The 12,305-nt window shown below is 40.7% G+C and overlaps 1 protein-coding gene across 3 annotated transcripts in view; it reads left to right on the top strand.

Moving 5' to 3' along the window:
• The window catches only part of SPMIP2 (sperm microtubule inner protein 2), a 159,615-nt gene that overhangs the window by 116,247 nt on the left and 31,063 nt on the right, over nt 1-12,305 (top strand). For all 3 annotated transcript variants that reach the window (XR_009519478.1, XM_060011948.1, XM_060011947.1), the window contains one exon: nt 2,525-2,583. Coding sequence is in view for 2 of the 3 variants with exons in the window: in XM_060011948.1 (XP_059867931.1) it covers nt 2,525-2,583 (59 nt within the window). In the remaining variant the exon portion in view is untranslated. The remainder of the gene's footprint in view (nt 1-2,524; nt 2,584-12,305) is intronic.

The following is a 12,305-nucleotide window of genomic DNA, read 5'->3' as shown; positions in this document are numbered from 1 at the left end:
CTTTCTCCCTTCAATAGTTCCAGTCTAGAATAGGCAGCATTATGCAATTTGGTGACCCAACGCCAGCAATGAGAATGCTTCTCACTGGCTGTGGGAAGAAAGACACCTAAGCGGTTAACAGTAATATTTTGCAAATGGAAGCAAGTGAAGAAAAAATTACATTAGCATAAGAAAAGGTAGCCTTAGGGGATTTTCCACTCCAATGTTTGGTACTAAGAGCTCTATGTTACAAAGGAGGAGGATGGCGAAGAGAAACTCTAGTGTCCACACATTCTTGAAACGCATTGCCATTGTACTCATTCTGCTGGCGAGAAAGGCCTCATCGTTACAGAGATGGAAAACGGTCCTTTCTAGTAAGGAAAGTCAAATTGGATATATTAGGGAAAACTTCCTGAGCTAAGTATAGCAAGAAAGCAAGAGGATTCCTCAGTGATGGCAGTTCTAGACTAGAGGTGATTTGGGATTAAAAATGACATTTTTAAGCAATGATTTTCATTGTTAACTAGAATGGGCCCCAATGTCTGTGATTAATTTAACTCAAATTTAACAGCTCATTTCAGAAATTGTGTCACATTCACAGTACCTGAATGTAATTACCAGACATATCCCTTTAAATTAATACCTAGACTTATTTAAAGGTTGCTTAATAGGGAATATCCAGTTTCAAGTTATGATTATTTTCGCTAGTTGAAAACAATCTTTTTTTTTTTTTTTTCAGTTTCCACATGTAAGTGATATGATATTTGTCTTTCTCTGTCTGGCTTACTTCACTTAGTGTGATAATCTCTAGGTCCATCCTTATTGCTGCAAATGGCATTATTTCATTATGGTTGAGTACTATTCCTTTGTATATATACACCACATCTTCTTTATCATCTGTCAGTGGTCACTTAGGGGGTTTCCATGTCTTGGCTACTGTGAATAGTGCTGCTATGAACACTGGGGTGCGTTTATCTTTTCGAATTATGTTTTTCTCCAGATATATGCCCAGGAGTGGGATTGCTGGGTCATATGGTAACTCTATTTTCAGTTTTTTAAGGAACCTCCATACTGTTCTCCATAGTGGCTGTATCAATTTACATTCCCACCAACAGTGCAGGAGGTTCCCTTTTCTCCACACCCTCTCCAGCATTCGTCATTTGTAGACTTTTTAATAATGGCCATTCTGACTGGTGTGAGGTGATACCTCACTGTAGTTTTGATTTGCATTTCTCTAATAATTAGTGATTTTGAGCATCTTTTCATGTGCCTGTTGGCCATCTGTATGTCTTCTTTGGATAAATGTTTATTTAGGTCTTCTGCCCATTTTTCTATTGGGTTGGTTGTTTTTTTGATATTCAGCTATATGAGCTGTTTGTATATTTTGGAAATTTATTCCTTGTCAGTTGCCTCATTTGAGTTTGCTACTTTTTGATGTTACGAATATAGCATCCTGCATCAATGTAAAAATGCATTCCAAAACTGAAGTGGAGGGCTTCCCTGGTGGCGCAGTGGTTGAGAATCTGCCTGCTAATGCAGGGGACGCGGGTTCGAGCCCTGGTCTGGGAGGATCCCAGATGCCGCGGAGCAACTAGGCCCGTGAGGCACAGCTACTGAGCCTGTGCCTCTGGAGCCTGTGCTCCACAACAAGAGAGGCCGCGATAGTGAGAGGCCGGCGCACCGCGATGAAGAGTGGCCCCCACTTGCCGCAACTAGAGAAAGTCATCCCACAGAAATGAAGACCCAACACAGCCAAAAATAAATAAATTAATTTTAAAAAAATAGACAAAACTGAAGTACTTTCGATAATCCTTATCACTGTTTCCCAACCCTAGTATGGAAAATCGAGAAATGATTAAGGCCCCAAACCCTTTTCAGTATAAATTTGACCCCCCCATTTCCCATGTTTATGCATAAAATGTGTCCTCCATTGACAGTTCCTGGGGAAAAAAGGCCAGTTTATAGTCATCTATTCAGTTATGAGAGAGAATTTCTATGCACAGGGAAGGGCACGGGGATATGTTTTCATGTGAGAACTAGTTCTAAACAACCAAATATTTTATCGGTGTTCTGTGAAGCTTTCTGAAAGGAGCATTCAGAGCTAGACTGCACCACAGGCTGTCTGTCACCCGGCTCTTTCCTGTGCTCTAGCCACCACATTTCCTAATTCTGTGAGGGCAAGGTGAAGTGGAAAGAGCTGAGCTGTTTGAATCTAAGTGCTAAATTGTGGTTTTGCATGCCTGCTGGTGTAGACACAGAATCATTAGGAGCTTAGCGACTGGGGATGACACTCTTCTTGGGACCCAGCACCTGTCCTTTGACAGAGAGGGAAGGGAAAGCACAGAGGCTCAGAGTTATTTTACCTCTTATGCCTTTTCCTCTCAGTTCAAAAATCAAAAGACCATCTTCTTTCAACTGAACTTAGCATTTCCTGTTTAACTGCTCAACCTGACCTCCTTTTTGACCAGGAACCCAGACTCTCAGACATGTTTGTGCCCAGTGACATTGGAATCAGGGGACTTAATTCATGTTCTTCCTTTTACAGTATGAAGAGTTCAGTCAAGCTGCCGTTGAGAAACTAAGCCACAGATACCAGAACCCATGGTAAGCACATACTAATACATTTTACATCAATTAATTAATGTGTTTCCTTCCTAAATTAGGAACAGGGTTACTATTTTAAAACTTTTTATGTCCTATAGGTTTCTCTGTATAATTATGAATTTTTATTCCTCATAAACAAAATGTTCACTATCTACTAGGTTTTCATTAAGGGGAGGAAAGAGGTGGGGCAAGCATGGTGAGAGCACAGTGGAGAAAAAGGAACCAGCCTGTTAAGAACAGCCACTGGACGGGTCCGGTAGCTTTAACTATATAAATCTTTCTGTGGAAGAACAAGAATATAATTTTTTTGGTTAAAAAAAACCCTTATGAGACTTCCCTGTTGGCACAGTGGTTAAGAATCCGCCTGCCAATGCAGGGAACATGAGTTCGAGCCCTGGTCTGGGAAGATCCCACATGCCACGGAGGAACTAAGCCCATGTACCATAACTACTGAGCCCACGTGCCACAACTACTGAAACTTGAGCACCTAGAGCCCATGCTCTGCAACAAGAAGCCCACGCGCCGCAACGAAGAGTAGCCTCTGCTCGCCACAACTAAAGAAAGCCCATGCGCAGCAACAAAGACCCAACGCAGCCACAAATAAATAAAAATAATTTAAAAAGTAAATAAAAAAATAAAAATTTAAAAACCCTCATTTCATGCTGTTGGCCTAGAAACCATCATAACGGGTCATGCTGGTTAATAAACGTAGCCCTACTGAAGTCACAGCATGGCTTGAATTGACACTCTCTTAAAGCAGCTGGTAACCTAAATTAAACATGCCTAGTGCAAGGTATGTTCAATTACGGGAAAAGCAAAACCTAGGCGTGTCATCTAGATGGAACATATAATTCAGATTTCTAAGAAAGGGATCAATCAGCATTGCTCTTAAGGACTGCAGATTCAATAATGTCTTTGTTCTCCTTAGACTTTTGCAGGTCAGGGTTTCTGGAGCCGACTTCACCTCCTTTTTAATCATTGAAGATTCCCGTTATTAGCATGGACAAAATTAGTGGCTTTTAGTCTGTTTCTGCTGTATCACCACAACATAAGCTGCACCAAAAAGAGACAAGACCATAAACCCCATGTCAAATGTCTATTAGTTACTACGATACGATCCAGGACAACAAAAGATATCATTGCACAATTCCTACAACTTACAAAGCATGTCCTATGTTTAAAGCCATGGAGAAATAGTTACAATTATTGCATGCAAAGCACATGTTCTCATTTAAATATTCCACTTCATTTGTTCAAATAACATTGCAAGCACCTATTTACAAATACCCTATCAAATATTTCTAAGCAAAAACAACAAAAATAATGAAAGGCCATTGAAAATCACAGTAACTTCAACAAGCATTGGTGATACAAGTGTGAACATCTGCTCGACTTATTTAAACATAAGAAACTTGTTGGAAAGAATCTGAGGAATATTGACACTTTGAGCATTTTCCTTGGATGAAAGAATGTTGGCTGCATTCACTTGTAGGGAATATGACATGGATTGTACCAAGTCGTGAGGATGCAAAATGTTTATGAGAAAGACCTTGTACCGAGGGAATTGTGGATTCAGTTGGGAAATTGTAGATAAATATACAGATCAAAATTATGAAACCAAGCTGCATATGGTGAGTACTAAATTCCTAATGAAGATAATTATAATTAGAAAATTATAACTAGAAAAGTTTTAAAAATTTAAATGTAATTAGAAAATGATAAGTAGAAAAGTTTAAAAAATTAAATACAATTAGAAAAGTTACAAATTTTTAAATATAAAAAATTTAAATATAAAGTTAAAAATTAGATTTGCCCACAGCCTCTGGCTCGGGTCCTGTTTCTAACTAGTCAGGTGCCAGTAACCTGAACGCTGTCCTCTCGAGACTAAGCACAGCTGCTGCTTAAAAGCCTTCCAGGCCCCACCTTCAGGCTGGGGAGAGGATCTGGAAGAGAATGCTGACTCTGACAGGCCCAGGTGTGCCCACCTGCTTGCGTTCTCTCAGCTGGACCGAGGGCCATCTCCATCCTGGGCAAGTTTCGTGCTTAGCCTCCCCGACGGTTTTCATGTTCTGTCCTCTCAGTCAACTGCATTGACTCTATAAATCTAGCGCCTCCTGTGTTCAAAGCACTGCTAGATCCTGCAGCCACAGTGCTGAACAAGACAAGCCCGGTATATGCCCTTCTTGGAATTTGTATTCTAGGGAAGGGGAGAGACATTGAACAACTATGTCATACTGTCTTTCATGCTTTTAAATAATTTTTTAAATGACAGATATAATGCATGCTTATGGCAACAAATAAAACAATATAGTGGTATATTAAAGAAAAGTTAATATCCTGCCCTATTCCGTCCAGTTCATGATAAAACATTTCATTACAAAGAGTGTTTATGGGATGGAAAGAGAAGGTTTTACCAGGGACATCGACCTGGACTGAAGGTCAGAGAAGTGTTCACCCAAGAAGTAATTATTAAGTTGGCTTGGGAAGGTGAATATAAGATCATTCCTGGCCCAGGGAACGGCCTGAACAGGGCTCAGAGGATGGAAAGAATGTATCTAGTTAGGACCAGGGTGGCAATGGGAGGGGAGCAAGATGAAGGTCAGATTTTGTAGAACCTTGTGGCCAGGTTAGAAGGTTTGAATTTTAACCTGAGAACAAAGAGAATTCATTGGAAGATTTAAAATAGAAAGCAACGTAATCCAATTTCTTTAAAAAGATCCCTTGGAATGTTGGAGTGCTGTGTGGAGAAAACAATTGAAAAGTGACAAGACAGTTGTAGGAAGCTGAGCCAGGAGACAGTTTCATTGTCAACAGGTCCCTCTTGAGTTTTCAGTGTGCTTTGTAAACAATCCAGAATAAATTGTGATGATGGAGTCTGTGAGAAGGGAAGGATTTGAGCTGAGCTTTCAAAGACATGCAGGCTTTAAATAAAGAGAAAGGAGATGATGTTTGCTGTGACGATGGGGAGCAAGAATGTACTCGGCGATGGGATGCAGCGGATTTCAGCATTAGCGTGATTGTACAGGTGAAGGAATTGAGCTTCGGAGGCTAAGGTGCATGAAAAACAGAGCTGATATATCGGTCCAGCTGGACTGATGCTGTGGATCTGGGTTGGGACCTGGGCTTGGACCTTTTCCAAGGGCTCCCCAAGCCCTTGATTCTGATGATCGGCCAGGGCTGAGCACCACTCATGAGGACCGAGAGAGGAAGGGGAGGAGCCTGGGGGGCCGGGGCGCCCACACAGAGGACAAGGTGATGAAGGACCACAGAGCCTCAGAGGCAGGACCCTGAGGACAGCAGGAGGCTAGAAAAGCCAGCGAAGAATTCAGAGGAGGGTTCCATACGAGGAAATGGAAATCCCAGAAAACAATAACAGACAAATATTTGGAAGTTATCAGCGGTCTCAGAAAAAGCACTGGAGGAAGAGGAGGATGAGTTGAGTCAATACAACCAACACTAAAGAATTTTTGTCCATTGACTTAATAGAGGCAAGAGTCCACCCTGTTTTCAAGACCAGAAGTCCAGTCAAAGACAATGACAGGATTTCCTCCATTCTGGGGCATACTTTTAAAATTTAACTTTCTTGAAATCAGGATGTGTTTTATAATAATTGTTTATAGATGTAGGTAGGGCCTCTTTTTCTCTTCCCATGTAAAGCTGTTATTAAATCAGTGGTGTGTTCTCCTGTTTATTGCATCTTAAAGACCAGTAAAGATATACTTCAACAGACTTGAGATGAAGACCTTAATTAATAAACAGGGTCCTTGCTGTCAAGTAGCTGACAGACTCTCAAGACAGAGAGATGTAAACAGATTTCAATGCAGTATCCATTGATGGAGAATGATTGCAGTAACTGGGTGTGGGTTTTCTTCTGAATTAAAGGAAACATTCTCTTGCTTTAAATACAGAAGTTTCTCTAGACACGTGACCTGATGACTAACTCATTTTTCCGTGGTCTCTTCTGTTTGCAGTTGGGTGTTTTCCAATATATACAAACAGTATGCTTAATTTCAATAAGAAGAATAAAAAGCACAGATAGGAGATGGGAGAACAGTTTACAGTCAAATTAAGAGTCAAATTATAAGAGAACGCACTGCACATAGTGAATGGGCAGGGCTTTTTGTTTTGTTTAAGGAGTAAGTGAAATCTGTAGAAAATTGTGGGGCATGGAAATACCTTGCTTTCCTTTTCTCTTCCTTACATTTAACACAGAGCGTGGCATACACGGGTACTCAGTACATATTTGCTGAATCGGTGTAAAAGACAGATCCCAGTTCTTCTTGTACCCGAATGGCACAGATTGGTATAGCTCAGGCTGGAAAAGCTGGATAACTTCAGGTCATGAGGACTTCCTGAGAGAGATGAAATGTAAGCTGGATTTAGAAGGAGCATTTTAGGAAAATCGATGGCTGCCTACCTGGGTGAACTTGTTATCCATGCAAATGAAAGTCTTGCTGAGATTATAAAATCAACAATCATTCACAGGCAAACCTCCTTCCAGAAAGGAGCTGCTGATATGACTCTGCCCTAATGTCACTACCAAGTTGCCTCTTTGCCACTCATTTGCCGATGTATAGATTTGTCTTGGGACTAACGTCTTAAGGACTGGTTCAGGTTCCCATGGACAGCCATTGTCAGTAGATGGTGGGGGTCAGGGTGTGGGTGTCAAGGAGGCTGCAGATTCTGAGGTGACAGTGATCAGACTAGGTGTCAGCCGTGCAGAGGAGAGCACTACGAGTTTTAAAAATCAGAATGAACTACAGCCTCCCCTGACTTTTCGTTGACTTGGGGATCACAGCTCTTTTCAGAGTGTAGGCTCTCCTAGTCTGCTTTCTTGTTTTCTGCCTTTTCATAATCAAGTGGTTTGTTAGCCAGTTCCTATCCTCAGGAGGTGCACAGCACGGCACAGTCTAAAGAGTGTGAATTGAGAATCAAGACAGCTGGTTTCACTAGGAATTTATCCTCCAGGAAAATAATGAAGGAGGTAAAGAAAGGTTTACCTAGAAAGGAGTCCCAACAGTGTTTGCAGTAATGCAAATTCAGAAATAACCTAATATCCCCCAAATAAGGGATTGTAAGCAGTGATGAAGTGGGATCTATAGTGGTTAAGTGATGTGGTACATATATACAATAGAATATAACTCAGCCATAAAAAAAGAATGAAATAATGCCATTTGCAGCAACATGGGTGAACCTAGAAATTATTATACTAAGTGAATTAAGCCAGACAAAGACAAATATCCTATGATATCACTTATATGTGGGATCTAAAAAAAATGATACAAACGAACTTATATACAAAACAGAAATAGACTCACAAACATAGAAAACAAACTTATGGTTACCAAAGGGGGAAGTGGGGGAGGGATATATTAGTAGGTTAGGATTAACAGATACACGCTACTATATATACAATAGAAAACCAACAGGAACCGACTCTACAGCACAGGGAACTATACTCAATATTATGTAATAACCTATAAGGGAAAAGAATCTGGAAAAGAATATAAATATATATGTATACATACATATATGTATAAAACTGTGCTGTACACCTGAAACTAACATGATATTATAAATCAACCATACCTCAATAATAAAGAAATAAATACAAATATTAAACAAACAAACAAATATAGTTGATAAAGAAAAAAAAGTGCAGGGCTCTGAAGCAGACTTCCCGCATTCAAGTCCCCACTTTACCACCTGGTAGCTGTGACACCTTGGATGAGTTACTTAAAGGATTTATGCCTCAGGTTCCCAATCTGTAAAATGATTAGAATCTACTCCGCCTGGTTGTTGTACAGATGTGTTGTTACACATACAGCACTTAGAACAGCACTTGGTACAAACTAAGTGCTCAGTAAATAGTGTGACCATATATTTTATCACCCAAAATAGGACACTTTTGAGAGTGAAACAGGAAGCTAATGGAACTGATCACTTGGACAAGAGGCTAACCTGAAGGTATCTTGACCAAATCAGGCCACTCTGTTAATAAACATTATCAATTAGTTAAATAAATGAAGTACATTGAAGTAATGTAACAAAATGCATTTATTACAATTCCTATTATATTGTTAGCAAAAAAATCAGTATAGAGATTCAGTATAGGAGAGAAATTTCATGCTATGTAGTTGAGTTAATCTTACAAAAGTAGAACAAAAAGTCGAAGAGACAGAAAAGAAGAAAGTGAAAAATAGTAAAGTAAGAAATCAATTAAAATTAAATTAGTCTAATATCTGACTAATAGGAGACCTCAAAAGAGATCAGAGAAAACAGAAGAAAGAAAATCAATGAGAAAATTTCTCAGAAGGGAATAACATGAATTTCCAGATTGGAAGTCTCCACCAAAGCAAAATGACCACAACAACAAAACAACTGTGTCAAGGCATGTCACTGTGAAATTTCACTGCTGGGATGAAGCCTACTGTTAAGCCCTCCAGAGGAAAACTAGGACATATATAAAGGATCCAGAGTCAATAAGGCATCACACTTCTTGACAGCAATACTGGGCTCTGGAAGACACTTGCCAATGACCTCCCTGTCTGCCAGAAAGTGACTTTCAACCCGGAATTCTATACCCAACCCAACTATCAAGTGGGAAGGTTGAAAAGAGACATTTTCATGTATGTATGTACTCAAAAAAATGCATTTTTTCCTAAGAAGCAACTGGAGAATATTATCTAGCAAGACAATAGGGGGAAATCCGGGAAAGAGAAAGGAATATGATCCAAGAAACAAGAGAACTAACAAAGGTGACAGGCAAAGGGGATTCCCAAAATGGTAATGGAGAGAACCAGGAATGTGGCTGTACAGGGGCCCAGAGGAGGAACAGGGCAAGTGGGATCTCTCCAGGGGGCATTTACTGTGTACAGATATTGGGTGAAGTTCCAGAAGAAGCAAATGAGCTAAAAGTGGGTACTTTGGAGAAGAGAATGTTGGGACAGGGAGCAGGGAGAGACAGGGAGTATTTTTAATTATAAGCATTTTAGTACTATTTATTTATTATTTACATATTTTGTTGAAGTATAGTTGCTGTACAATATTATATGTTACAGGTGTACTTATATAGAGTAATCGTCACAATATTCACTTTAGTACTAGTTATATGTACATGTACCTAAATGATTGCATTAAAATGGAAAGAAAATATTACTACATTATGTACAAGCATTTTATCTTGATAAAATTGAAAATTAATTATAAAGTGGGAGAAATAGAAACTCAGTCAACTAGAGTTTTAGTAGTTAGGGTCCTAAGTTGAAAATATTTCTAATACTAGGGCTTTCAGTACTAAAGAAATAAGCACTGACCTGAATAAACTGGGCTTTCTGTTTATTCAGAAAGGTAGAAGGTGTGCCTGTATTTGGCATTAGTTAAGGGTTGTGTAGAAAATTGCCTGTTTTATTTCATAATGAAATACTGCCAAAGCCAGTTGTTGAACGAGCACAGACTTAATGACAGCCACTATTTAAAAATATATTGGTACATAAATGCTTGCTTTTTCCTTGGAGTTGTTTTCCTCAAAACGTCCATAAATCTTGACAACTTTCTATTTTTAAGGCTATCGGTGACTGGCACATTGGGGGGATTTCAGTGAACCTTAAGGAGCAAAATGTTACAATTTTTTCAGAAATTTATTTTATTGAAGTATAGTTGATTTAGAATGTTGTGGTAGTTTCTGCTGTACAGCAAAGTGATTCAGTTATACACATATATACATTCTTTTTCATATTCTTTTCTATTATGTTTTATCACAGGGTATTGAATATAGTTCCCTGTGCTGTAGAGTAGGACCTTGTTGTTTATCCATTCTCTATACAATAGTTTACAACTGCTAACCCCAAACTCCCAGGCCATCCCTCCCCTACCTGCCTCCCTCTTGGCAAACAGAAGTCCATTCTCTATGTCTGTGAGTCTGTTTCTGTTTTGTAGATAAGTTCGTTTGTGTCATATTTTATTATTTTTTATTATTATTATTATTCTTGGTACGTGGCCTCTCACTGTTTTGGCCTCTCCCATTGTGGAGCACAGGCTCTGGACGCGCAGGCTCAGTGGCCATGGCTCATGGGCCCAGCCGCTCCGCGGCATGTGGGACCTTCCCGGACCGGGGCACGAACCCATGTCCCCTGCATCGGCAGGCGGACTCTCAACCACTGCGCCACCAGGGAAGCCCTGTGTCGTATTTTAGATTCCACATATAAGTGATATCATATGGTATTTGTCTTTCTCTGTCTGACTTACTTCACTTAGTGTGATCATCTCTGCAATTGGCATTGTATCACTCTTTTTAATGGCTGGGTAGTATTCCATTGTATTTTTTGAGATCATCAGCACCTGTTCCTCCTTTTGGCTAGTTACCTAAAAACTGCCTTTGTACTTCCTCCCCTGGACCCACCCACCCCCAGCCTCCTTCCCCAGCCACCTCTCCATCATTGTAGTGTCGGGCGAGGGCTCTCAGGAAGCTCAGGTGCAGTAGGGTCAGCGCAGAGCTCCCGTGCTGGTCACTGTTGTGTTGCCACACAGATAGTGGAGGCCCATTTATTCTTTCCGTAAATATCCAACTGCCAGCTCCATGCCAGGCACCGTGCTAGGCCCAGGGATTCAGGAGTGAACAAGACAGATAATTCCTGCCTTCCTCATATTCCATCAGGAGAGACAGGACAGAAACAGCCTAATGTCTGACTGATCATTTCATTGTAGGAGGTACCACATGGAGAAACACAGGCTGCGCGTAAATGTTTCTTGTTGATTGAGTAGATATTCCTCATCCCAGGGTGGAGCATTTATAGCAGAAGGATACCATGCAGCTGTTATTGAAAGGAAAGCCAGGGAAAGAAGAGTCAGTGCTGTTATTCTTGAGAAGAAAACTTCCTGGTCGATCACTTGATGTCCAGGTGGGGAAAATTCAGTTCATGTCAGAACGGGGCCCTTCGCGGCAAAGTACCCTCTGTGGAACTTCCGAAAACTACCGAAGCCTGAAGTGTGTAAGAAAGAGGCACTCGCAATTCACTGGCCTATGATCTTCCCTTTCTCAGCATTTCGGATGTCAGAACGGTAGCTCTTAGGGCCTGTTTCAGGAGACAGGGTCTCCGAAAGAACAGCTGCTGGTCCTAAAGGAATAGGTTATGGTCTTGAAATCCAAGCACGGCCTGCAATCCAATACAGATGTTAGGCCCAGGCAAAGACAGTTTATGTGCTGCAAAGACGGCAGAAAAACAAGGACAAGATGTGTTACAGGTGTTCGGAATGTTTTATTTCGCTATCTTAGATTCAGTTTTTCAAAGCCATAAACATGCCCCAACCGTGGTCGTTTCGAACATGCTTATATTACTGTTTTTGGTGAAACTCGGTCCTTGTCTCCTCTGAAGAAAGAGTTCGACCAAGACACCAAGATTGCAAAGCAGGCCCAGCATTTATCAGAAGCACAGTACGTGTGGGAGAGCACAGGGACAAACTTGCAGAGTGAGGTGCACCTCATAGGGGCAGCTTAGGTTGTTAAAATGGGGTTTCGATGAGGGTGACTCCCCTTTCCTTCCCCTATGATCACATCATCTGCAATTCCTTATTTGGGCTTCCACCAGGCACCGTTTTGAATCTTTCCCGTGAGCGTCCAAGTGAGCGTCCATGTGGGGAGGGGGTCAAAACCGCAATGCTAATGGTATTATAATGATGTTACAACGCAGCCCAGATTACTAGAGGATGACTTGGGACCCCTT

Source organism: Delphinus delphis, chromosome 5, assembly GCF_949987515.2.
Source record: "Delphinus delphis chromosome 5, mDelDel1.2, whole genome shotgun sequence".
NCBI lineage: Eukaryota > Metazoa > Chordata > Mammalia > Artiodactyla > Delphinidae > Delphinus > Delphinus delphis.
This window is presented reverse-complemented; position numbering and strand designations above follow the sequence as displayed.